This window comes from Epargyreus clarus, unplaced genomic scaffold (assembly GCF_041222505.1).
Source record: "Epargyreus clarus isolate Ecla_fem2 unplaced genomic scaffold, WU_Ecla_fem_2.2 ptg000015l, whole genome shotgun sequence".
NCBI classification, from domain to species: domain Eukaryota; kingdom Metazoa; phylum Arthropoda; class Insecta; order Lepidoptera; family Hesperiidae; genus Epargyreus; species Epargyreus clarus.
The window spans coordinates 11,397,834-11,424,953 of record NW_027332223.1 but is presented as its reverse complement, the minus strand read 5'-3'; the positions used below and the strand labels follow the sequence as shown (position 1 = coordinate 11,424,953).

Genomic DNA, 27,120 nt, shown 5'->3' with positions numbered 1-27,120 from the left:
TGATAATAGATTAGCTACCAAAAAAAGACCTGCTAAAAACTATTGTTGGTGAAAATTTTCGTGGTATTGGAAAACATTTATCAAAAAGCATTAGATCTTAGCGTCGCTAATTATATCATTATAATAATCACATATAGTGATAACGTCTCAGCACCACACGCCACAACACTAACGGAGCCAGCTATGCTGCTCCTTGGCACCAAAGATGATATTGTCATTCCACTGAGCTGCTTAGTAACGGGTTCGGCATGAGCGGTATTTATCGATATTCGAGAACTACCGATGTTAATGTCGACAAAATTAATAGTTAAATATCGATATGTACTTTTTCAAATGTTGAAATATGGTTATTTTCATCAGGATATTGTAATGTCTTTAATATGTTGTTTATTATGTATTTTACAAGTTATACGTTAAAATATTTAATATATCTTGGAATAATAAGATGTTTTAGCCAAATTTACTTTATGTATATTTGGGCTGTAAGGAATTATTACATCTTCAATTTTGGAATGAATGAAAATATTAATTATTATTTCATGAAAACCGTCGATGTAATAAAAATATAAGGTAAGTTGAGGTACTATCGGAACTGGAAACAAATACTATTGAAGTTGTAGGCTCAATTTTCTATTTTCGATATATCGATACCAATGTCGTTATTTCATCAGTATCACTCGTTCCTCGTTGGATATCGACACCAAAGCTGCTAATTATTAACAAATGATCGATCTATCTAATTTTTGCCTACCAAACATTCCATACATTTTTATAAGCAACATACGTTATATCGTAACAAAAATGTTGCCTATCAAACATTAGATAGATCGATTATTATTTGTAACAAACATACATATATCGTAACTTAAAACATCGACATATCGACATTTAACTATCGATTACCCAAAACATCGATATATGTATCGATACATATCGATATCTAACCATCGACACAACAATAACATCGCTCAGTCCCACATCATACACATCGACATTTTAGTATCGATACAACATCAATACCGCTCAGTGTGTCCCGTCCCGCGGGTAGTGTCGCAGCGGTCAGCTGGCGGTGCGGCGCGCGGGCGGCGGGGCGCGGCGGCGCGCGGGCTATAAGTCCGTCTCCGTCCACTGCTAGTCGCCCCGCCGGAGACGCCGCGCCGCCGCCGTGTTGTGGCGGTACAGCCATACCTGGAAACGGAGTTACGGTGTTAGACTCCGTGTCAAACTTCTAGTCCGCTTTGAATATAGAAACGAGTCGTGTCTAGGGATGTGACTTGGCTGGAGAGAAATCGATTTTTGTATTAATCGTTTTGTTTTACCAAATAATAATCGATTTTCTTAAAATCGAATTTTTACTAAAAATAATCGATTTCTTTTTCACGACTTTCAATATGCTGCTTTAATTTTGTTGTATTGCTGCACGTTTTAAGTTTTTTTGAGCAATATTTACACTTCGCAGTTGTAATAGTTGTACCATTGTTTTTGATGTGAAACATCTATAGCCGCACGTAAAACCAATTTCTGGCGTGGCGACGCATGCCGCTATACGATGGTATATATATACAGTCTATATGCAGTAATGTGTACGGTGTGGCGACGCGTCGCCATGCGCAATCGAATTCAATAAATAGTCATCGTTATCTGGAAAAAAATCGTAATATTTTATTTTATCATTATGACATATTTAGTTCCTATCACAATATGTTCTTTTCTGCATATTACTTTTACAAAATAATGTCGATGTTTCACATCTGCCAGGCGTCCCGTGACGGCTTACATTTTTTTATTATAAAGTAAGCCCTCCAACCACTTTTTCGTCGTTTAGTTGACATTTTTATGCAAAACACCTCAAGTAATAAACCGCAAACTCACTTGCACACTTAATCAACGGGCTATATTGCAAAATTTATGAAATACAAAGTTTGAAGTTAAACGGGGAAAAAACTTTTTAATCCACCGTCTATGCAAAATATCAAATGACTGTACTGTTTTACCAACCGACTTTTCGAGTGCTGCCATAATAAAACAATACATTATGTTTGTTACACACTAGATGGCGTTGCAAGTAATACTACTATTGAAAATAATCGAAAGTATGGTGTGAAATAGCGAAATGAAAAATCGATTAATAAAAAATTGATTATTCTTGGTCAAGAAATCGATTAATAATAATCGATTATTCTAAAAAAAATAATCGATTTTTTAAATAATCGATTATATTTTCACATCCCTAGTCGTGTCGAACCGTAAATTGTAGGTATTATCAGGACGAAGACAGCGCGGGTCCCCCCCGGCACGCGTCCGCTGCGCGCCCCTGAGTACATAGCTGCGTTAGTGTGCCCTTATTGTTGCTACGAAGTATATGCTTGTATTTGTGTTCGACCGTATTGGTTCCCTGAGCGCAACAACTTCAGAGGGGACTAGAAGTTTGGCGCGAACTTTACCAAAGCGAATTTGAGCTTTTTATATATATTATAGCAGTAGTAGGCGAGCATTTAGTCCACCAGTTGTAAGTGACTATCGCCGACCATGGACATCTGCAATCAACCCCATATAGTGTGATGATTTTCCACCACTCAAAAAGAGATGGCGTCATGTAAATAGGTTCCAAACTGAGAGATAATCGGAGCACGACCGCTCACCAGGCATGATCACTCCGTCTAGTGGAAAGTCGCCTTTTGCCAATTTAATAATAAATTTAATAAACGTTGACCACTTTAAAATATCCCAATGAAAACATCATTTGTAATTTCACGAAGCAATGGACAAACTTAATCAAATGCAGTTTGCTTAAATAAAATTATAAAACAAATTGTATCTGCGGGGAACGCCAGTGCCCCCCCAAATTTAACTTATTATTAGGTTTCACATGTTTTATTAACTAAATTAAAATGTCTTGTTAAGCAAGTACCTTATAAAATATGTTTTAAACGAACATTTTTTGTGTATTTGTACTAGATTTGCAAGTATTTATTACAAAATCAGTGTATTAATTAAAATATAAATTATAACAACACGTGTTAATTATAAAGCAGTACGTACCGCTTATCATAACTACATTGATATAATGTCAACACATTATGTAAAGTAATTAGTACTTCAATATTACATTTTATTATCAATGTCGGTAATTATTTCTATATTCTGCAGTAAATACACAGCAACAATCTTTTAATTAGATTTGTCCATCTGTCTTAGGTACACTTTATTTATTCTGGCGACACTATCATTACACCTACTCAGTGTTGGCAACGTGGGAGATGGCGTTGATCGTACCAGGGGCGTAAAATTATCGTATCTGCCGAAAAATTATCGTACATTTCATAAGAACGCGGGCGCGAGTAGAGATGTGCCGAGTCAGGTCGAGGTGGCGTTTTTTTTTTTTTTTTTTTTGCTCTTCCGTTGTTGTTGCTCTTGTGTTGTTGTTTGTTTATTATTGTTGTACTCGAGTACTTTGGACTCGAATACCAAATGGCCGACTCGGCACATCATTAGGCGCGATGCACGCGTTCCGTTTACCGTCATAAAAATATATTTTTTATTAATAAATCGCCCTTTTTTCGAAAAAATTATCAATTAAAGGCATATATAATACGTTTATGAATTCATTAAAACAGTTTCCCAAAAAGTTTCAAGTAGCCAAATTATCGTACATTTGCGTACGATAATGACTCGCAATCGTACATCGTACGGTGGTATCAAATTATCGTACATGTACGATAATTATCGTACGGTTGCCAACACTGCACCTACTATTGCAGTTATAAGCGCTGTTGTGTTCTAATTTGAGGAGAGTTAGAGGAGACATACTTTTCCGAGGCGTTCTAGCTTAGTGCTCAGGAGTAGCGGCGCATCTGTGGCCGACCTTAAGTAGGAATATCTAATCCTATTTGATGTTGATTACAGTTGTCTATGGGCAGCAGTAGCCACTTACTATGGGCTGAACTGCGTGCTCGTCTGCTACTCCTATATTATAAAAAAGGCTATAATAAAAGAAAGACACGCAACATATTCCAACACAATCCCAAGGGGTCCCAAATCAATTGATTTTTTCTGCAAAAATTACAATGTTAACAACCAAATTAACGGTGTCGATTTTTATCTATAGGTCTTACAAAAAAAAAAAAACCACTCGTAATTATTCCCAAGCGCTCCAAAAAAGGTATAATTTCAAATATTCAAAACAACATACAGAAAAGATGCACTAAGTACTAAAGTAGTAAAGTACTAAGTAGTAAAGTGCTAAGTAGTACAGTATTTGTGCATATTAAATATGCACAAGAAGCGTTAATATAATACACAACTTGTTTATAATGATTATCAAGATTAAACTACTGTTTAATACTATATAATGTCTTTATAATTTTATCATTCAGCATATTTACTACAATCATTAAATTGCACTAAATATCTCACATGCGCGATAAGCATGACAAATAAATTTGTTATTCAATAGTAGATAATTATTATTTAGCAAATGTTAGTAATTGTAAAATTATTAATAAAAGGTATTTTAATATCTTTCGCAAAAAATTGCAAAAGGATCGTATTTCTTTATTTGATAAGGTATATATTTGACTATAGAATACGTAAAATGCTAAATATTACAAGAATCGTATTGATGGGTTTTTCACTTTTTTTAATGACTTTAAAAAATTTGGCATTAGCTTAAATCTGAGTAAAAACATTGTATGTACAGCGATGTTAGGCAGGATTCGGACTGTATTAGGGACTGCATTGTAAAATTTATTGCTTTTATAAAATACGATATAATCTCTATCTTTAATTTTGCGGCAAATTCAAGGACGCATTTTGCCGAACGACAAAAAATGTCCTAAAAATTTTCAAAATGGATTAGGATAAATATCTTTCAAAAAAAATCTCGGGGGCGCAATCTTCAAATCTTGTTAGTAGCGCAAAATTCAAATGTTGCGAGAGACCTGTATCTAATACTTTATTTAAATGTAATTTTTAATAAAATATTATATTGAATAAAACTTACTTGAATAAGAATAACGATATCTAATGTGACTTGGAGCCCGCCACAGATCCAGAACTGCGTGGGGGCATCTCTTAAAACGAAGTATGCAGTCTTAAATAGGTCACCACACGTCCACATTATCACCATACTCACACTGGAAAGAGAAAAGAGAGTATTTAATAAAAATACATAACATGTACGAGACACATTTATTTGCGATATATTGTATGAGAAGTATACTCTCCGCTAAATAAGAAAAATTCAATAATAAACATTATTAATCGTATGTTTAGAATACACAGCGATTATCGGCTAGACAAAAAGGAATTTAAAACAAAAATTTACATATACAGTTTTAGCTTTTATCAAAATCGTCACCAAGACTCCTTTGAGCTATTTTACGCCGTTCCCTATAATTTCGAATTTGACCATCCACGCTCAGTTGAAAATTTTTATCCTGTAAATCGATTTAATTGGCAGTCAATAGTTATCTTAGATTTATTCGTTAATCCTATCCTAACCTATCCCAATGTGTACCTATGTCTAAGCTATTCAGTCCTATGGCAAAGTGGCCTATGGCCATCAGATTTGCGCCGAAGTAAAAAACTATTTCAATTTTTTAGTTTTCATATACCGAGCCTGTGTTACATAAGTTTTAAAACGAGGTATTAATTCAACGTAACCAAACTTCCCACAATCTTACCACAAGTGACGTTGAAATGTAATAATTACTAATCTATGATAATAATAATAATTTTACCTCATTCCTTCTGTACTTTTATTCTGATGATTCTTCGCGATCTGCGGCGCTCCGAGCATGGCTTCAGTGAAGACAGCGAAAAAGCCGATCAGCTCCACAAAGGGAGAGAACTCTATCAAGAGATACGTGATAGCTGCCCCAAGGACAGAGAACACTAGCATACAGTCCACGTAACTTTGGAAGTCTGTCCACGCCCAGAAATACTTTCTGTCCATATCTGGAAATTAATTAAATTTTGCTAAGAGTTGAGCAGACTATCCTACATTATTTTCTACTGCAGTGGAAATAGTGTTAGGGTCCTAAGGCTAACTATCTGGATTCTCTAATAAATAAGGGTGTAATCCTTAATTGAATTCAATCCTTGACTACAGAGGGCTCTAAGGGATGTTTTCCAATGTAAAGGATGTAGGTATAGCCTTAGGTTATACCTTAGGTTATACCTAAGTACAAAATTACTTTTATAGCCATATCAGCGATTAAAATCTATAATTTAAATGTGAATTTCGCGAATAGTCTTATCACGGTAAATTAATTTATCTTATCTTAGTTCGTTAAACTTAATCATTTTCATCTAAAATTAACATCCCCGCAAATTCGTATGCAACTCGGAAGCGATTTTACGATTATTTTCCATGTTCTTTTAATTATTTCAACTGTTTTTACTTTGTTCTAGCGCATTTCTTTACATGTACGTTTTTAAAGTACTATGTATTGGAAATGTCGGTAAAGTTAATCAATTTTTAAATCGTTTACTTAATTACGTGAATGGAAAAAAATCTCAATTCTAATGGTAATTTTAATTAAAATAAAATTATTATAATACTTTACCAATAGACTACATTAAAACTTAATTAACTATAGGGGAAAATATTTTACTATCTAATACACATAAATTTTAAAACATAAAATACGCACGAAAGATAACCTTTACATAGGAAATAACATGCAAATACGGACTGATAATAAATATATAGGTATATAATATTCGAGTATGAATGACCCAGGTCAATATTCCCCGATATGTGATAATGTTGTAATTAGTAATGTATATTTAAACAACACAAATGAAGAAGCTTTACAGTGGAGTAATGAACCTTGAAAAACAAAAACAATGTTGCTTAATGACACATTTTAGTTCCTGATAAAATATATTTAGCTTCCCAGTTTACATGTTTGGTATTAAAGTTTAAATGAAATGTATAATATGAACAGATGAAACATTATTAATATTAGACACTGAAGGCATGGTGCAAACAAATGATAAATTATTCACATAGAAGTCCGCGGACCATTCTAAAACCTAATTTCTTGTTTGCGTAAAATGTAGACACAGAGACCTAATTTATAAAGACAGTGTATTTCCTTTTTTTTGCCCACCAATTTTAGGGACCTCTTCCCAATGCGGTACGCCAATATGTCATATATCTACTGTGTGGCCTCGGTTGCGACAAACAGTATCCAAATTTGATTCAAGCAACCAATGAGATTCAATTTTGTTGATGTCCTGATAAGATTAATCTATATTTTTCCAGAATATAATGTGAACTGTTCTCATGTTTTCAATGGGGCAATTGTCCCAAAAAAGAGAGTAAGCCAAGACTTCTAGATTATAAATAAAAAATGTTGACACCAATTGTGTTTGTACAACCCAATGGCATAAACGTCATAAATAACACTAAAGTAAGTGTTACCATGTCTTTGATACAGTTAACATATTTTTATATGATTTCTCAATAAGTTACAGGCACATTACATCTCTCCATTCTAAAATGGTAACCCTAAGCACATGTAACACATTCACAACATGCAACACTTCACCAAGATGCGTTGAAATAAACAAATGGAACATCATAAAGGAGCCAGCCACAAACAACAAAACAAGACAAACATTACCAAAACCCCAATAAGACAAGCATTATCTTCTGCAACAAAAACCGTAAGATGATAAACCAAATGTAGCGATGAGGAACAAAACTGAAGAAACACTGAACTGTCGTGACGTGACAACGGTGACTCACCGTAGAAGCGACGAGGCTTGTCTCCCCCGCCGAGGCCACTGCGCTGATCCAGCCAGCGAGCAGTTTCGTCTGGCTGAGCTGAGCCGTTTACACAACACAATAGTATATATAACATGTATATTGCACCTAATGTCACCATCAATCACACCAACCACCAAATAAAACAAAATAATGTTAAAATAAAAAGGAAAGTTAGAGCTCAACTAAAAATAACAGAGTTGCATCACTGGATCAATGTGCTGATTGAAGTAAATGTACATTATAGTTATTACCCAATTGTGGTTTAAATCGCATATGGGCAACCGCTGCGGGCCAGATGAAGTCCGCTTCAACTTAAGATTTAGCTCATACAATTTTTAAGTGGGTATACACCGCGCAAAACTGCTAGTCCGCTCTGAATATAGAAATTAGTCACGTTGCCATAGCAAATTGCATGACTACACCTGCTCGCAACAACCTCAGAGCAGACTAGCAGTTTGGCACGGACTATATCAAAATTTCAAACAGGAGAACTTTGTTGCATATTTCCTGGATGGTAAAATTATACTCACGACTGGGATGGCATGTATAAGATCCTCTTGAGCCCATGCTATCTTTTTTTATGTATTATGGCCGATGACTATGTACTACATATGGCATATGACCTCATAAACACTTAAATTTGGCCAACAATTTGAAAAAGGTTGCCCATACCTGCTTTAAATTTTAGTAATACATTTAATTACTTCTAAAATGGAAAGGTAGAGAAACAAAGCTCTAAAAATAAAAATAAAATACTCAAGCAGAAAGATGCAGTGTTGGTATACTATCATACAAACCTGTGAATATTCTCTCCCTCGCTCTAATTATCTGATTCTTTTTACGGACCGTGACACACAGGTGGATCATAGCAAACATTGTTATATTCATCACTACACTCTGAATCAAAAGTGGCAACTCATACCGTTTGCCAAACCTGAAATTATGTTATCAAATATTTTCAATGTTTAAGTTTATCCCCGTTTTAGTACGACACTTAGTATTATTAAAATTAAGTAATATAATACAATATTAGTAACAGAAAAATAATTTGTAATTACACAGTTTGATTCTTAGTAATCTTTGTTTAGCTTTCTTAATAGAATATAATACGAAGTATGTTTTGTAGTAGCAAAACAATAAAACATATGCTTACCAAAACAATATGCGCAAAGTGTTTGCAATAAGGAGTGTTAAACACACATACAGCGAGAATCCATCCGCGTCCTGTGTTCGCTTGATTTGTCTATATTGGGGTATGTATGGGGCCACGCCGCCTATGATCATTGCACCTGCTGCGCCCCAGCCTATCAAATGACCCACGGTCAGGCCCAATTCGTCCGAAATTATCCAATCCATTTTGGTTAATTTCCTCTTACTTTTACTAACACTTGTCACCTAAGTCCTCTGTCCTGTAGAGCTCAGGTATTATACACACATAAATTGCGTGTTGCAATCATTTTACAATTTAGTTTATCATCTCTGACCCTCGGTACAGTGCAACATGAATCTGTTGAAATTGGAAAGACAAAGATGAATGACAAAATGACAATGACATTGACTTGCGTATGATAAGACCCAACGACAGTGACAATTTTATCAAACATTTTTTTTATATTTTGTTTATTTTTTTTAAGAAATCATCCATGATAATAGGTTCTAATAATTCGTTATTTATAATAATAGTTTTTTTCAATAAAAACATAATAATTTAATTTAAATTAACTATAACTATACATTTTGTTGCAAGATTGATATTTTATTGTAAACATGTTTTTTAATAGATGCCGTTTTCATTCCTGTATTTATACTCTGTGACGGCAATCAGCTGTCTAATGTCAGTTACCGTCACTGTCATTTAATTGTCAAATCCGGCATTTACCAAAATAGTCATTTATTTTCCCTCCCTTGGAATATTCCAAAAACATCTAAACAAACAGTGGAAAAATATGCATCTCGCTTCCAAACTCCTACCTGTTGTTCGGACAAACAGGCTAGTGTATTTTATTCAACCGGGGATTCATATAAACAAGTTTGGTTGTGTTCGCCTGTATGCGTCTGATAAAGGTCTTACCAAGAGCCGGGAGCGGGCTGATGTGTCCACCGACGTGAGGCCACTTGGAGAGAAGATCAAGGAAACAACTAAAACTGTCTCTTACACCGGAGTCATCGTAGTTGGTTTGGGAGTGACCGGTATCATATTTTACTACGTGTTTCGGGAACTGTTCTCTAGTAATAGCCCCAATAGCATATACTCAGTGGCCCTTGACAAATGTAAAAACGTAAGTTTGTTACAAACATCAAATTTTACTTTCGTTAAAATGTGTACAGTTGTCAAGAAGGTTCATTATTTGCAGGTTCACATTGTTACAAATGAACAATCTCTAGAAATGAAAGAACATTGTAATAGAAAGTCTTTTGCAGACAATTTACATATTCTTCTAAACAGTTTTCCTATTTGCTTTAGATACTTTAATAATTCAGTATGTAATTATATATGTTTACAATATACATATGATGTAACATCTAGGTTGACAGATCATGTGAATCACCTCTCAATGTGCCAAATTAGAGCATTAACCTGTGTGTCAATTTTTGTAAGAAATTTATCTTTGTCTTACAAGGATTATTGTAATATTCTATATTATTCATGACCTCGTGGTCACATAAATCATAAAAGTAAAACTATAATTCATATCATATATTATCAGTCTGATTATATTTTTATATTGTCGATGTAATATCTTAATTATTTAATTAAACTATTTGTATTATAATTGTAGAGGATTTACGTTTGGGCATTTTTATTCTTTTATAATATTACTATCAATTTGATTCTCAATACTCCATTATTTGAAATTCCAGGACCCTCGGGTAGAGGATGCTTTGGGAGCCCCCATTAAAGGTTATGGTGAGGAGACTTCACGAAGACGTCGCACACATGTTAGCCACGCTGTGTATGAAAAGGATGGAGTCAAACACATGCGCATGAGGTTTTACATCAAGGGAGTCAGGAATAAGGCTGTTGTGGAGTTAGATATGAAACAGGTAACATATTCAAATTATATTTGTTGATAAAGTCCTAGATATAATATGAAAATGTCATTGAAATAACAAATAAATTTGAAATTAAAATTACAAAACCTACTATTTCGTGACGTTGATGTTGTGGAATATTAAGTATGTTTCCAATACCGTTGGCATTTAGCTACTAAGGGAGACACACAAGCGAGATAATAAGCTTACACACTAGCAACAGCCCTCCTTATTGGCTACCACTGATGGCTGCCGTTTGTGGTTAGCAACCATCCATGGTCGTCGCACGCTGGCACTTGTGTATTTACACCCTATGTATAAAAGGTATAGGAGTTTTATATGAAGCAAATGATAAATACATTTATCAATGGATTTATCATACATAGTTTATATTATAAGGGGTTTTCACACTAAATTCCAGTAGTGTAAACACTTACTGTCAGACACTACAGGCAAATGTCATTTTACATGTAGAGTTTGAGAAATTACAACTTTTATGTATCGTAAATAAAACTTCATCTCATTTAAATAAAATAGAGCACCATAATATTGTGCAATAAAGATGCTAATTCTCTATTTTCCAGAATGAATACGGTAACTACCTATGCCGCTACCTATTAGTACAATTGGATGACTACAGTGGGAAGACATTCATCATAGAGGATAACCGAGCTGAATTGGACACTAAATCTGGTTTTGGAAGCCAACTACCCACTTTGTCATTAACCCAGTAACAACTAAACAAAATGTAAATTGTAAAATACTAGATAAGGTATAGATGTGAAGTCAAATGTAAATAAAATATTAATTAGATTGTTATTTTTATTTCCATATAAGTTAATTAACATGAAAGACTTGCTACAGTTATATTGAGATATAACTGAACACACACTTTACAATATATAATATCAGTTATTGCTTTTTCGATTTCGTTATAATTGATATCTCACTTATTATTTACTATGTAAGTGAGTGAGATTCACAAGTGAGGTGACAGGCTAAAATCCGTTACTATAGTCGTGATTTCTCAAAATCGATTCTAGATCTTTGGTAGGCATTCTAGTAACAGAAATTGACAATTTTAGGTCTTTGGTAGGTCAAAATTGAATAAATTAATTATTAAAAAGCGTATGTAACTCAACCGCGACTTCAATGACTACATACATGTATTTTTGTTTACTGAACAATTTGAGGTTCAATCCTACGTAATAGAAGGTATTTTACTCAGCACATTCGAAGTACTAAGAAAATTAAATTACTCATATTTTACTGACGCGTATTTTAGTCATATTGGGTGAATTTTCCTTTTCAATCGGCCTTCTTCCAAGGTAATACTTCCCAAGCCATAAACAAACGGTTATTGAATACAAAACGTTTCACCCTTTCAAATAACCAGTAGAAGATTAGCGCAAGGGAAAGATATTGGGGCCACGCCCATTTTAGTTCTTGTAGTAGACTTGGAACATAAATAACTTTGGTTTTTGGTATTCGGAGGTAGATGCTTATTGTAAAAGAACCAGTATGCCCAAAACTGGTCCTTGAAAATGTTGTCTTAAGTTCTGTCGTAACTGTAATACAAGAAAATATTTATGATTTTGTCACTAAATTATTGTTTTGTTTATTAATAAAAGTGGCAAACGAGCGTACCGTCCACCTCATGATATGTAATCACTACCACCCCTGGATATCTGTGATAAACTCCGTACCTACATGAAGCCGAACACAGATATAGTCCGGGTAAAACTGGTAGTCCGCTCTGAATATATAAATGAATCGCGTCGCCATAGCAAATTGCATGACTACACCTGCTCGCAACTTCAGAGCTGACTAGCAGTTTGGCGCGGAGTATACATTGCCATATGCCGGAGTATACTGAAAAGTATGATGGTCGCTCATATGTAAGTTAGCCGATATCCGCTCTTCAACCGAATGACAGAACTGCTTAACGTTAATAATAGGGATGGTAGTGCTACCTCCTCAATCGAATATATCAGAACTAGACTACCATTTCAAAAATAAATTTGAAACGTAAAAATTATTTTAGTAAAGAAATACGTGTAAAATCTTACCTTCTCTTTGTAGAAAATGTCTCATGATAAAGTCTACCGCATTCTCATTATTATTCTCATCAACATAATTAAATATTGAGCTGTTATATTCGGTGTTAATAACATTCCGTTGACATGGCAAATGCGCCGTTTGGTACAATATAATGTCCCCGTAATATTGAAATCCGGAAGATGGTAACGCGAACTCCTTATTTACTATAGTTAAAGTTTGCATGTGGAGAGGGCATGTGGCCTTGAAAAAGTAAAAAACTTGAGTTAGTACCTACCATATAAATATTTGGTAGTTTAATAAAATGATGTTTTTGAATAAAATAAAGCGCCATAGCTATGGGTTGTCCGTGGATACGGTAACTTTGACATTGCTTAAGTAATATCTACAGGCTACCTGGTCCTTGGTATATCTATTGTTATAATCATCATAGTTGAGACTGAGGTTATGGTGCGATTTCTAACTTTAGTAAGTAGGTACATAAGAGTTTTCTCACTAACTTATAATACTGCCGCCCATGGACATCTGTAATCAACGCCAGATAGGATATTCCTGGAACTACTAAGCTGGAACGCCTCGGAAAAGTATGTCTCCCTTACCACACCTTCAAATCAGAATACCGCAGCGCTTAACACTGCTGTTATTAGGCAGAAATAGGAAAATTATTAATGGTTATATTCACTTAATAAAATTAAACTTACTCTTAATTGGTAATCCATTTCTAATATTAATATTATAGATGTAATTCTTCTTTCAGGTGGTATGTTTATATGGAATTTAAAATCCAGGCGATCATTTTTACTATCTCTGTCGTAATCATACTCTTGTATCTGAAAATACAATTATGAATAAGTAAATCAACGTGATAAATCTACAGGTCATACGTATTTAAGGTTGTCCGCGCATTGGCTCGAGTAGTTGGGAACTTTAGCGAAATAATTAATATTTTTTTTTAATAAATCAAAGAACAATATTTGTCAATTTTTGCCAAAAGGTGTCAAGTTTCGATCTTTGGTAAACATGATTATCAGAAAGTTCTGGCCGCCTTTTATTTATCTTACTACGCCTAGTTTTGTTTTATTTAATTAAATTAAATAAAAAAAACTCAATCTGAGTTACTAACTCATACGTGACAAACTTCAAGTAGGACTTCTTTCCTTATATTTAGTCTCAATTACTCATTTATTTAACCTGTGGTGCATCTTTGTGAACTCCGTACTCATACTTATTGGAATTTTCACGAGAGTACCTAGGAATTTACTTGACGATTCACCAACCTACCAATTTAGATACCAACTTAGATGGGTAAAATACATAGATTGATCACTCCTAACAAGAAAGTGTAACCAGTTATAAGAATTGAAATTGTTGCGTAAATAAAGTTTTGCCACGTCTCTGTTCTAAAATGTCTCTAACATGTTTATAATATGTAATAATTTTCAGAAAAAAAATATTTGTCAACAATTCAAAAATAAATGATAAATTCAGCCTTTTGTGGCTTCATTCAATTTCAAGTCGGCGAAGTAACTTTCTATTTTTCTTATCAAAGGGTACCAATGAAAATATACCACACCAAAGGGTGCAAATGATACCTGCCTGAATTTCCGCGCAGTACTCCTCGCCGTCTACAGCATCCTTCTTTAAAGATTGAGCATCACCGCATGTGACTATAATACTAGGATCATCTGTTTCTGCTACTAGTAAATAGTTGTACGTTGAATGCACCATAGGCTGCTCATAGTAGGAGTGATACCTCAGCCAGAAACCTGAAAAAATCATCAAACTGTTTTTTTTTTATTTCATTAAGTTTCCTGATGACGATTTTGTAGTTCGGTTTAATATGTTATTCTGTTTGTGTCTATGCAGACTCATAGTACTGATGTCTATGTCAGAAACAATGTGTTATATTGAATTTTATGGCACATTACCGTAAAACAGCTTTCGCACATCTGCAAGACCCAAATTTCTTCATAAGTTGACGCGAGTTGAGTAGTTCAATTTTACGCAAATTATATTTTTGTTTACTTTTATAAGTTAGAGGGGCAGACAGGCTACCTGGTGGAAACCGTCGCTTAGGGACATTTGCAACAGCAGAGAAGTCGCTAATGCATCGCCGGTTTTGAAGGAGAGCTCATTTTGCTCTGTTCTTGAAGAGCCCCATATTATTATTTTTTTCCTTAATGACGTCATAAAAGACAGCGAATTGTGATCGGATTTTACTAATTTTAACATAAAGCAAATAAAATAAAACTTACCTCGACTTCTATAGGCCACGATAAACGGAAGAATTATATTCAGCAGTGTCGTTATTATTGTAAATAGCATAGCCTTTGATAGCAAACAACCTCTGTACTGTACTTCGACGTTACAGCTGAAAAGCTTATACAAACCCATGTTTAATGGATAAAGTATCCTTAACCCTTGAGAATCTTGTAGGTACTACTTTCAAAATAATACTTAGGTCTCTTCTGGTGTAGATTTAATTAAACAAAGTTTAGAAATGCTTAAATATAATACTTGGAGACAAAATGTAAACAAAACATGTTTGTTACATACCGTTGCCTAGCAACTGGGGTTACCTCCTAGATTTGGTCCGAAAAAAAAATCGTTCGTCAAAAAAGGTTGGTTGTCATACCATTACTGCTGGGCTTGAGTCATCTCTCAAAAGGACAAGTGTCCTTAGGACACCATGACCAAATATTACTAATCCATAGTAGACTTCACTTGGAGAACGTTTCGTACAGAGGCGTACTATAAGTTTCCTCATGGTAGCGTTGTTTCCTGTAAAACAATTTTTAATTAAATTATAATACGCATAGCATAAAAAATCAGAGATGTGCCAGCTTCGAACTTCACATCTTTAGCGATCTTTTTTTAGCTTATTCTTCAAATCACTACTACCATTAGGCTGCTTTAAAAACGCCAATTTTTACTTTCAAAAATTCCTGTTTTTACTTTATTTCTTTTCCATGATAGAGTCTAAATTAAAGTTTAATGTAAGTAATATTGTGGTGCTAGGTAACGACTGCTAGGAACGAGCCGTTCCACATCTCAAACAACTCTGCATTAACGGTAGCGGTGTCGGTTACCATGTTTTGTTTACCACACAATGGGCGGCTGGAACTAAGTACCTAGCTTGTAGTAAAGATAAATATTAGTTTTACTCTCAGTAGATTTTTCATATGAATCGACTTATGTGTAGTAGCTATATTTCCATCGCCTGTTTATTTTGTTGAGCTGTTTAAAGTTAGCTTAATATTATAAAGTTATTCGTTTTCTCTTTTGAAGGCTTACCACTTAAACGAATATGTGTGACAGTGGTACGAAGGCACCACTGTCACATATATCCATGCTTAATAACATCAGTGTTAAGCGATGTTGTATTTCGCTTCGAAGGGAGACATAGGTACTTATCTGAGACTTAGTCCTCAGGGGTAGGAACCCATCTGAAACCATCGCAGGTCAAGAATCTCATCTTATCTGGGGTTGATTATACATTTTCATGGGTGGTAGGTACCACTGACCATCAGATGGACTGCTTACTGCCTTACCTACCTTACCTAGCTTACCTTACCTTACCTTACCTACTACTTCAATGTTATAAAAAAAGTTTATAAATACTATTTATCAGTCATTCATAAATCGACTGTATCTGTTCTATACACAACAAAATCTATTATGAAGTAAATTACTCTTGCTTGAATGAATTACCTACGTTATTTCATCATGAACTAATTACAGTGTTGCTGTTATTGGTTTCCTATGTATTTTAATTTGTTTTGTTTTATAGGGTTACTACACCTTGATGCCTGAGCGCGCTGTAGAATTTACATATATTTGTGAATATTATAAAACTTAAGTTTTATCACTATTCAAGCAACTAATTTATGTGAAACATTATTTTTATAATAGCAATAGTTATCATTTATTTCAGAATTACATTTCATTTTTGATTCTTTATATTGATATTTTGATTTTATTCGAATCTGGGTCTCCGGCTTGAAACGAAGAGGTACAGCTATTTCTAAAGTAGCGCCATAGTCATCATATTTGAAATAAATGTTATGGGTTTCAGGTTCGATCCCTGGCTAAACAGTCTATTGTTCAGCAAATTACTAATCTGTACTGGAAGTACTCAAATAGCTGGAATAAAGGAATGAACAGGTTCAAAGATATGTAAAAATATCAAAATAATTATTTTATTTTTTCCTACTCGTAGTAGGTAGAGCCATTTTGTTATATTCTTACTTTTCATAACGAATGAAAAGATAGGATTTGCGAACTCAAATTTTGATATACTTAATCAACATCTATATTTAACTTTATTGCACGAGAATGATGTTAACGAATTTTTATTATTTAAAATATATTATATATGTACAGTTATAACACAAACTATAAACTTCACTCATTAATATAGAGCCACTGTTTAAAATAGGACAATTACAATAGTCACATAGCGTCCAATCCTGCGGGATCTACTCGCCTCCGTCCTCTACAACCTGGTCAGTGATCACGAACAATAGCGCCGCCCGAAACAAACAACTCCGGTAGCCCCGCTGACAAGTGATACCCTAGCGGTGAATGATCTCTCCAAAGGACATGAGTATAAAAAGGTCCTTTGCCAAGCTGAAGTCACCATTCGCTCTGGTTTCAGCCCGGAGCACAGTCCAGTCCTTTAGAGGGACTTGAAAATTCATTACATTTACTTACGCATCCGTCGCCGAGATGTCTATGGTCCGACGATCCAGCATGGACAGAATGTCATCCAGCATGACTTCGAGCATGACTGGCATGGGACTTGGCGGAATCACCGGATTGACGTCAGGAATGAGCGCCCTCAGCTGCATGAGGGAACAGCAAATGACCATTGGAGGCATGCCTTCGAACTACGTACCCGGACTGTCGGCGTACTACAACATCTCCAGCTTCTGCCACCGCCCGGGACAAACCCGCCGCTGGCCCATGCAGCGAGCCGGCCCCACTGCCCAGCACCGCCCTGGACGTTCGCACAGCACCGGATCTCTACATCGCATGAAGCATTCCATGAGAAACAGCCCTAATACTCAATACACCCACAATTTGATTTGCAAGCTTGCCGACCAAAACGAACGCCGCCGCCGCCAGGATACCATGGAAATGATTCCTCAAAGCTATTACTCGCAACAGCCTCTTAAAGTGGAGCTGACTGAATTTTATTCCCGAGACAACTCGAAGGATCACCATACTGAGCAATATGATCTGGTGAACGACAACATTCTGCCTAACCCCGTACTACGAAGAGGCCAGAACTTCTTCTTTGCTGTGCGGTTCGACAGGACCTACGACAAGCAGCAGGATATGATCCGCATCGTCTTCTGCTTCGGTAAGTTATCCTTAAAATTTATAATGTAAAGTTAGTGATGAAAATTACGAATAAAAACATTTGAATTGAAATACTTAAGTAGATGTTTAGTTGTCTAATCCGCAATGACCTTTATACAGGTCCCAAGCCTAGTGTGACCAAGGGAACCAGGGTGGTCCTGCCCGTTAACTGGAGCACGCAGCAAGGAGTATTCCAGCACTCCCGTGACATGATGGGCATGGGAATGGGTATGGGAATGTCTCGCATTCAGGACACGGGCACTGGTATGACCACCATGGGAACTATGGGTACAATGGGAACAATGGGTACCATGACTACTATGGGACCCATGAGCGGAATGAGGGAAACTACGACTTACGGCGTTCGTCGTAGCTCGTTCAGCAATGAACCACTACCCCTGCAGCACAGCCCCCTTAGCCCCCATGGAACGATGGACCGACCCATCATTGACCGCTACGGCGCCACTACTCAGCACTCTACATTCGGACGCGGATATGGGTCACGCCACGGCTCGCGTCATGGATCAATGCAAAATCTTGCCACCCTTGCTCACGAGATGGACAGATGGGACATCAGTATCCAACGGCAGGACGGAAACACCATCACATTCCAAGTACATGTTCCTGCCACTGCCCCTGTCGGTATTTGGAACTGCTGGGTGCAAACCAATCGCTTCGGCCAGCGGGATAACCGCCACGACTACAAGTGTGACGAGGACATCTACATTCTTTTCAACCCTTGGTGCCGCGAGGATTCCGTTTACATGGACAATGAATCGTCCAGGAAGGAATACGTTCTCAACGAACAGGGCAAGATATTTTGCGGAACCTGGCGCCAGCCAAAGGGCCGCAAATGGATTTACGGACAGTTCGATGATGTTGTGCTACCGGCGTGTATGTACTTACTGGAACGCAGTGGTCTTGAACATTCGGAGCGCGGTAACCCTATTCGCGTCTGCAGGGCCATTTCTTCAATGGTAAGTACTACATCAAAAGATCTTAAATATATTCACAAAGGTCGGAAAGTAATTTAATATTTCCCTTCCAGATTAACGCTAATCACGATGACGATGGCCTTATGGTCGGTCGCTACGATGGCGAATACAAAGATGGCGTAGCTCCACACGCTTGGACGGGATCGGTAGCTATTCTGGAACGATATTTGACTGATGGCGGCCGACCCGTAGAATACGGACAATGCTGGGTGTTCTCTGGCCTGGTCGTCACTATTTGCAGAGCTCTTGGTATCTATCGAATGATAATTTGCTCATTATAATATGACTAATCCCAAACCTGTAATTCATACTTTATCCACTCATTTTTCAGGTATTCCGTGCCGATCTGTAACCAACTACGTCTCAGCCCACGACACCAACCGAACGTTCACTGTTGACAAATACTTCGACCGAGATGGCAACGAAGTACCCAACGGTCCCGATGAGGATTGCTACGATTCCTGCTGGAACTTCCACGTATGGAACGACGTATGGATGCAGCGACCCGACTTACCGCAAGGTTTGGAACCCATTCAGTGTTTAGGATCTATTTGGAATAAAGAACTAATAAGAAAAGTTTAATACACACTACTTTTTTTACAGGATACAGCGGCTGGCAAATCATTGACGCTACCCCACAGGAAGAATCCGAAGCCGTATATCATTGCGGCCCTGCTAGTGTCGAGGCTGTTCGCCGTGGCGAGGTTGGATTCCAGTACGACACGCCCTTTATGTACTGCCAGCTCAACGCTGAACTCTGCCACTTCCAGGAGGAAGAGAATTCGGAATGGGGCTTTATTAGAATGGCCTCGAATCAGTATCAGTAAGTAACCGTTCCTTGGTCAATAAAATAGTTTTGTTTATATTGGGAGTCAATAAGATAATGAATGGTAATAAACCAACAGGGTGGGCCGCAAGATCCTCACCAAGAACCCGAACCGAGATGATGATGAAGGCGAAAGCGACATGCTCGAAATCACCCACGAATATAAAACGGTGGACAGCTCCTCTCCCGAGCGTCTCGCCGTCATCGCTTCTTGCCGCGGCTTCCAGCGCCTGCAACAGTATTATGAATATCCTGACCGCAACTTCGAAGATGTGTACTTCGATCTAATGGACATTGATATCGTACCCTACGGCCAGCCCTTCGACTGCACTATGAATATTCAGGTATAACAAAAATTACCACTTTTAAGAAATAATCAAGTATTACTTTTGCTTGGATCTTGAATAATGGTTGTCTTTCTCGGCAGAACAAATCTCACGAAGATCGTACGATCTGGTGCGTGCTCACGGCGTCCTCCTGCTACTACACCGGCGCCATCGCCTCTCGGTTGCGAAGGGCCCAGGGTGAGTTCATCGTTCGCGCTGGCCAGCGTGAAGTGCTCAAGCTCCACGTCACTCCTCAAGAGTACATGGATAAGCTCGTCGACCACTCGATGGTCAAGGTTCATGCTATGGCGTACGTCAAGCAGACCCGCCAGGCTTGGTCTGATGAGGACGATTTCCCGCTCCACAAACCCAGGATGCAAGTACAGGTACCTACATATCATTGAACGATTATTTTGAATGAGCTAATATTACTGGCATTGTACCCTAATATGATTGTCTGTGATCAGGTGCGAAGTCAGCCATGCGTCGGCCAGGAATGCGCCGTGACATTCAGCTTCCAGAACCCACTGAATGTTCACTTGACCGATTGCTACTTCACTTTCGAAGGACCTGGTGTCCAGAGGCCACGACAGGTATGACAACCATTAACCGTTCCTTTGTGAGAGTAGTTAAAGACTGTAGGTTACTGATGTCCAGGGGCGGCAGTAGCGGCTTAACATCAGATGGACTGCATGTTCGTTTGCTACTGTTACATTATAGGTACTACAAAAATCTTCGTGTCTTAAATATGGGGGTTATTCCAGATCCGATTCCGCGACGTGAAGCCCGGCGAGTTCGTGAACTACCAGGACAAGTTCGTGCCGCGGCGCCACGGCGAGCGGCGCATCGTGGTGACGTTCTCGTCGCGGCAGGTGGACGAGATCTTCGGCTGCACCACGGTGAACGTGCGCGGCTAGCTAGCCCCCGGGCCCCGCGCGCCCTCGCCGCGAACCTCCCCGGGGCCGTCATCTCCACCCGCGCTGCAACTCGACCGCTCCTACGTGTCGTATGTGGCGCCAGAACAACACATGTACGTTCAAGAAGAGGAGGTCGTCATACTCAAATCTATTTAGTGTTAGCATTTGAGTCCCCTGCTGAATGTGTTAGTTTTAATGGACTTTTTCGGATCAACGATGACTCGGCTTTACGAAGGATTGGTTAGGTGTAAGCATTTATTACCTATGTTACACACTCGCACAGTTCAAATGATGAAAATACAAAAAAAATATTTTAATTATACCACGATTGCACGTGTGATATGCGTATTTAATACTATTGTGTAAGAATGAAACCGATGCTTCAAGTGCCATTTTGTTGTCTATTATAATTATGAACTCTGCTTAAGAGCTTAGAAATAAGTTAGGAGTAAGTTATTTAAGAATCTATTATATTTTATTATTTTTTTAAATCTTTATAACAAAAATATAAAAAAAGAAATTGTGCACTGTGTTTGTGTGTTTTTGGGATCTCAAAAATAATAAAGCATTCACTGCAAATATATTCTTTTTGTTTTCTTTAATAAGTATCTCCCATTTAGTTAAAGATATAAATATTAAACAGCTTACTACTTCCTACTAATAATTAAAAAATAAGCTGAACAAATCAACACAATGTGGTTTAAATTAAGATGTTAATGCTTAACTTTTACTATTTATTATTAACAATAAACATTACTTTTTTGTTTATTACAAGTATATCAAATAATTTATAGTAATTACATGCCTTTATGGCGTTCATAACAATGGCTAATAATAATGTTTGGTTTAAAAAAATAATAATAAATGATATTTTGTAATAGGTTCTGTTTAACATGATCGTACAAAAACTACCAACTATTTGTTAATACAAAAAAACAGTGATTGATAGCCTAATGGTTTAGAAATTCGGCCTCACGACCGAGGGGTCCGAGGTTCAAATCCTAAGAACGCACCTCTGATTTTTCAAAGTTATGTGCGTATTACAAATTAATTATCACTTGCTTAAAACGGTGAAGGAGAACATCGCGAGGAAACCTGCACCTGAGATATTTATTATAAAAAAATCTCAAAGGTATGTGAAGTGTACCAATACACACTTGGCCAGCGCGGTGGGCTATGGCCTAATCCTTCTCATTCTGAGAGGAGACCCGTGCCCAACAGTGGGATGAGTAAATAATGGGTTGATGACGACTTGTTAATAAAAATATAGTTTATGGTTAAAATATTTTATAAGTACCAACGCATATTACTTACGAGTCATAATTGAATCGGTACAAATAAAATACAATTGTATTAACTTTATGATTCAACTTCAGTTATCAGCTACCTAACTCTTACGTTACTCATTGGGAATAACACGTTACTATTTTATGTCACATCAGAGTGATCATGCATCAGACGAATCTATTGGTTTTACATAGAAATACATTTATTTTCTATGTAATTCACGCAATCCTGTTATAAATAAACAATAGGTACAACGGACCTATTGTGACGCAAATAATCCTTATATATAGCTATTTTCTATTACCTACTTATAGCATTATTTATTTTATTTACTAGTGAATATAATTATCTATTTCTATGTTTAAATCACATGCAAAAGTAATATCTACCTGCTATTTTCATTGTTTTGTCATAGGTACATTTGTTGTTAAAAACATTTTGTTAGCAATATATTCAAATTATTTAATTATAGTATTATTTTAATTTATTATTTCGTGTTATTTTCATGATGTGTTATTTTTATAATAATAAGTGACCATTTATATAGTCACTGGCTGTATGGGTTATACGATTGTGTGCATTAGCATAAAAAAAGAAAAAAAACGCGCTTGGCGCGTTTTGTATTTTACGCGGGAATAATAAAAGTTGTAAATTGGATCAAGAAAATAGTTTATGTTATTAATTGGGTGCTAAAAACTAGATTTCACACATTATAATATATTTTCATTATAAGTGTTCATTATAAGTGCAAATGTGACAGACTTAAGGTAAACTTATGTATCGTGTAATTACCTGTCCATTGGTAGTCTCTATCATCATTTAAAGGCATAGATTAGTAAAGAAAGATTACTCACGCCTAACAAGAAAATGTACCCAGTTTTGAGAATTGACATAGTTGCGTAAAAAAGTATTGCCACGTCTCCGTGCTAAAATGTCCCTAAATATTTGAAATAAGTATTTATTTATTACGTAAATTACGCAGTATTAGTTATTTATTCGTAAATTTTCTCTAAAAATGTTTTTATTTGTCAAGAATTCAAAAAAAGAACTTATTAAAATAAGCCGTTTGTGGCTTCATTCAACCTATACAGGAACTACTAAACTCGTGATTCACATGATACAGGTGGCCATAGTTCCCATGGGCCACTTATTGTTTAGGTACCAGGTGTTACAAGCTCTACTATTTCTATAAAAAAAACTTGTTCATTACTTAAATACTGTATTGATTGCGATTTAATAATCAGCTCTACATCGAGCATCGAAAATTTCAGTTCAGTTCAATCACTAAAGGCATATGTGGCACATTGATATATAGGTACGTATTTTAGAACCTACATAGTTGAAAACATTTAATAGATTAGTATAGTTTAATATCACATAATAGACAGCATATAAATAGTATTATACCATCTTGTCAAACATTACAAGATTCTTGCTTGCAAGAATCTTGCATTTTATGTTGCTATAAAAATTAATTCCGCTATTAGCCACAATTAAAGTGTGTAGCAATTCAGAAAGTTTAAGTATAGACGCTTGTATACTCGTAAAACCAAAATAACTTTGAAATCAATGCTTCGGCACGTGCCGTGACTAACACTAGACCAAAATATTCGAAGATCTAACCCAATTATTTAGGAAACTAAAAATATAATAGCGGATGTATACACTTTAGTTTACTTTTTGATGAAAGTAGCAAACTGGCGTTTGTAATAGTTATCGTGAAGTGGCCTTTGCAGGGCATCTAAAAGTAACTCCCAATATAAAGAAGAGTCCTTAGGGAAGTAGAGACTTCTGATACTTCTATTACTCTGACTTTCGCAAATGAATCATAGTTGCGCCACTGAAGGAATAAATTGTAATGCTTATAAAATGAGTCCACCGCACTTACCACACTTTTCAGAACAGTGAGAATATATTTCTACTGACTAGTTACGTAAAAGTTACAGCTGCCTTTTACATGTCCCAGTGCTGGGCAGGGGTTGCTGTTTAGAACTTTTTTTTTATATAGGAGTAGAAGACGAGCATGCAGTCCACTTGATGGGAAGTGGCTACTGCCGCCCGTGGACATCCGTAATCAACACCAGATGGGATTAGATATTCCTACCTGATTTCCGCCACAGATGCACCGCTACCCCTGAGGACTAAGCTGGAACGCCTCGGAAAAGTATGTCTCCGTTACCACATCCTTCAAACGAGAACACAGAAGCGCTTAACGCTACTGTTAATAGGCAGAAATAGATGTGGCGGTGGTGCCGCCGGAGTCGAACTACAAAGGGTTTTACCACCTTCAATATATAAATTATAATTTTATGTGTTAAGTATTATATTTTGTATTCTTTCCCGTAATAGCACGTAAAACATGTACTTTCCTTCACTATAATTATTCTAACGAGGCTTAACATATTTCTTGTTCATTTTTTTTTAATCTTTCAGTCATCAATTTTTAAAGGGCGCTACCTGCTTACTTGTAAAATAAGAGCATGTTTTTTTCACTTGTTTACCTTTAACCTACTTTTAAAGTACCTACGTAACGGATTTCGCAGTAAACACCATTCTGTAAATTTACCTATAAAGTTTGCAATTTAATGGTAATTTCATAGAAAAGTTGACACAGATTATAAGGACTAATTCCCATTTACGATGAACTATTAATTAGTAATTATCCATTCACGCAATGCGAAATCCATTCATGTTGTATTGAAGGAAAAAATATTACATTAGAAGACCTTCGAGGTGTGACGAGTTGCCATTGACATCATAAATAGTGTGACCAACGTGGGTTGGATAATTCCGGGACATATATAGCTTCCAACGTGTTTTGGCAACGTTCTCATAATCCCGTATTTAGATTATATTTATTTTAGTTTACTCAAAAAAGAGAATATAATAGCAAATACAGTTTTTTCAAGGCAAACTGTCATGGTGGCCATTGTTCCACGGCCTCATTTGTAATATATTAAAAAAAAAAACTATTTTATAACGGCAAATCTCTTTTATATACTGTTAACTTAGTAGGCCTTATTTCAACGCCGTATCTATAATTCGTATCAGTACATGTATTCATTTTTTTTCGGTTATTTTAAACATTTTGTTTTATAATTCGATTTAACGTCTAACCTACGTCTCAAAACAATAAGCTAACAATAAACTATTAAATGTGTAAGAAATATTACGGTTTCTTCGGTATATAAATTTTGTGTGATTAGAAAAGCAACTAAAAATTAGGACAATCCTTAACAAATCAGTTACATGGTGGTCGTACAGTTTACTCGCGCCGCGGTCACCTGTGGTGATGTCACTCGTAGTAAATTAACATTATCGTGAGTTTGTATTTTGTCAAAGAAACAGACAGATTTACAATTCTAATACTATCAACATACCAGTTTAACTTCCTTAATTTTTTGCAATTCTTTATGTGTAACTTAAACGGTATATAGAGCGTTTGTCTGTCTGCTTGTATGTGGTATAATCTGAGTGAATAATTTACGCATTCTTTTACAATCATCATCATCATCAACCTATTACTGTGCCACTGCTGGACACGGGACTCCTCTCAGAGTGAGAAGGGCAAGGCAACAGTCCACCGCACTGGCCAAGTGCGTATAGGTAGACATCACACACCTTTAAAACTTTTTTCAAGATTTCTCTATGCAGGTTTTCCTCGTGAAGTTTTCCGTCACCGTTTAAACAAGTGATTAATAATTTCTAATACGCACATAACTTCGAAAAATTAGAGGAGCGTGCCGGGGATTTGAACCTCGGATCCCTTGATCAAGAGGCCGAGTTTTTTACCACTAGGCTATCACTGCCCTTGTACAAGATTAAATAACAGCTAGTTACCTATGTAGGTATATAATTTCTTTTGATATCACCCCAAAGGTTATCTGAAAGAATTGCAAATTGATAAAATCACACGGGCCTGCCTGCATTGTAAGTGTTTTAGGATTACAATAAGTTTAAATAATTTAATAACAGATTTATAGGTCTACAATATAGGTATACTTATAGTAGTTACTTCTATGTGATGTTTAAAAGATGAACAATAATTATAAAAAAAAATTCTAAGATGTAGTGAAAATCAAAGAAACGAGCAGACATTCATATCCATATAATTATTAATTATATTTGAAAATATGTATGTAGTTACATATGTTAAAAAATATTATAACAAATGTAACTACATGCATATTATCATTATTATCAGTACAATGATTGACTGACTATCATTAGATATCTCTGCAGATCTCGGTAGTAATAAGAATTTAATTAAGGAAGATTAGGTATACAAGGAAAATATCATCTCATAATAATATATGATGTAAGCAACGTATATAAACATTGATAGTAACAAAATATAAAATGCAAATTTGACATGTGACAGGAATAAATATACCTAATCAATTTAAAAATATTCGATTAGCAGTGATAGGTGGTTTGAAAATTTGCTTTCCGTCCGCGTGTCTAAGGTTCAAATCCAAGGCATGCTCTGATTTTTCGAATTTTTTTTCGAAGTGGAAACTAATTATAATTTTCA

The 27,120-nt window shown here is 36.1% G+C and overlaps 4 protein-coding genes across 6 annotated transcripts; 2 read left to right on the top strand and 2 right to left on the bottom strand.

Moving 5' to 3' along the window:
* Positions 1–1,074: 1,074 nt before the first annotated feature.
* On the bottom strand, positions 1,075–9,309 carry LOC140748056 (solute carrier family 66 member 2). 3 transcript variants are annotated; one of them, XM_073080752.1, is made up of 6 exons: positions 8,934–9,309; positions 8,578–8,714; positions 7,760–7,837; positions 5,742–5,958; positions 5,003–5,135; positions 1,075–1,188 (listed from the first exon to the last, which is right to left on the bottom strand). In XM_073080752.1, the coding sequence occupies exons 1-6, from the start codon at positions 9,134–9,136 to the stop codon at positions 1,132–1,134; spliced, it is 825 nt and encodes a 274-aa protein (XP_072936853.1). In that variant the 5' UTR covers positions 9,137–9,309; the 3' UTR covers positions 1,075–1,131. The 3 variants fall into 3 exon arrangements, with proteins under 3 accessions (XP_072936853.1, XP_072936854.1, XP_072936855.1); XM_073080753.1 differs by lacking the exon at positions 7,760–7,837; XM_073080754.1 differs by lacking the exons at positions 1,075–1,188; positions 5,003–5,135; positions 7,760–7,837; positions 8,578–8,714 and having other exon boundaries at positions 5,847–5,958.
* Positions 9,310–9,637: 328 nt separating this feature from the next.
* Positions 9,638–11,626, top strand: LOC140747783 (mitochondrial import inner membrane translocase subunit Tim21). The gene is made up of 3 exons (XM_073080400.1): positions 9,638–10,059; positions 10,643–10,825; positions 11,398–11,626. The coding sequence occupies exons 1-3, from the start codon at positions 9,727–9,729 to the stop codon at positions 11,545–11,547; spliced, it is 666 nt and encodes a 221-aa protein (XP_072936501.1). The 5' UTR covers positions 9,638–9,726; the 3' UTR covers positions 11,548–11,626.
* An 89-nt stretch (positions 11,627–11,715) lies between these two features.
* LOC140748037 (transmembrane protein 231) lies at positions 11,716–15,412 on the bottom strand. Its single transcript, XM_073080720.1, has 5 exons — positions 15,127–15,412; positions 14,468–14,637; positions 13,573–13,701; positions 12,883–13,114; positions 11,716–12,381 (listed from the first exon to the last, which is right to left on the bottom strand). Exons 1-5 carry the CDS (start codon positions 15,263–15,265, stop codon positions 12,122–12,124), a joined length of 930 nt encoding a protein of 309 aa, XP_072936821.1. The 5' UTR covers positions 15,266–15,412; the 3' UTR covers positions 11,716–12,121.
* Positions 15,413–17,494: 2,082 nt separating this feature from the next.
* Positions 17,495–21,882, top strand: LOC140748051 (hemocyte protein-glutamine gamma-glutamyltransferase). The gene is made up of 9 exons (XM_073080746.1): positions 17,495–18,236; positions 18,356–19,212; positions 19,284–19,479; positions 19,562–19,750; positions 19,834–20,053; positions 20,136–20,400; positions 20,484–20,768; positions 20,850–20,975; positions 21,147–21,882. Exons 1-9 carry the CDS (start codon positions 17,600–17,602, stop codon positions 21,297–21,299), a joined length of 2,928 nt encoding a protein of 975 aa, XP_072936847.1. The 5' UTR covers positions 17,495–17,599; the 3' UTR covers positions 21,300–21,882.
* The last annotated feature ends 5,238 nt before the right edge of the window (positions 21,883–27,120 follow it).

Coding starts and splice junctions, on each gene's coding strand:
- LOC140748056 (XM_073080752.1), bottom strand. CDS start 9,136: ATGGATTGGATAATTTCGGACGAATTGGGCCTGACCGTGGGTCATTTG. Junction 8,715..8,933: donor ACTTTGCGCATATTGTTTTG/GTAAGCATATGT, acceptor ACATAATTTCAG/GTTTGGCAAACGGTATGAGT. Junction 5,136..5,741: donor AAAAGTACAGAAGGAATGAG/GTAAAATTATTA, acceptor TTCTCTTTCCAG/TGTGAGTATGGTGATAATGT.
- LOC140747783 (XM_073080400.1), top strand. CDS start 9,727: ATGCATCTCGCTTCCAAACTCCTACCTGTTGTTCGGACAAACAGGCTA. Junction 10,060..10,642: donor CCCTTGACAAATGTAAAAAC/GTAAGTTTGTTA, acceptor TTGAAATTCCAG/GACCCTCGGGTAGAGGATGC. Junction 10,826..11,397: donor TGGAGTTAGATATGAAACAG/GTAACATATTCA, acceptor TCTATTTTCCAG/AATGAATACGGTAACTACCT.
- LOC140748051 (XM_073080746.1), top strand. CDS start 17,600: ATGTCTATGGTCCGACGATCCAGCATGGACAGAATGTCATCCAGCATG. Junction 19,213..19,283: donor GCAGGGCCATTTCTTCAATG/GTAAGTACTACA, acceptor TTTCCCTTCCAG/ATTAACGCTAATCACGATGA. Junction 20,401..20,483: donor ACTGCACTATGAATATTCAG/GTATAACAAAAA, acceptor CTTTCTCGGCAG/AACAAATCTCACGAAGATCG.
- LOC140748037 (XM_073080720.1), bottom strand. CDS start 15,265: ATGGGTTTGTATAAGCTTTTCAGCTGTAACGTCGAAGTACAGTACAGA. Junction 13,702..14,467: donor AGTACTGCGCGGAAATTCAG/GCAGGTATCATT, acceptor TTGTATTTTCAG/ATACAAGAGTATGATTACGA. Junction 12,382..12,882: donor ACATTTTCTACAAAGAGAAG/GTAAGATTTTAC, acceptor CTTGTATTACAG/TTACGACAGAACTTAAGACA.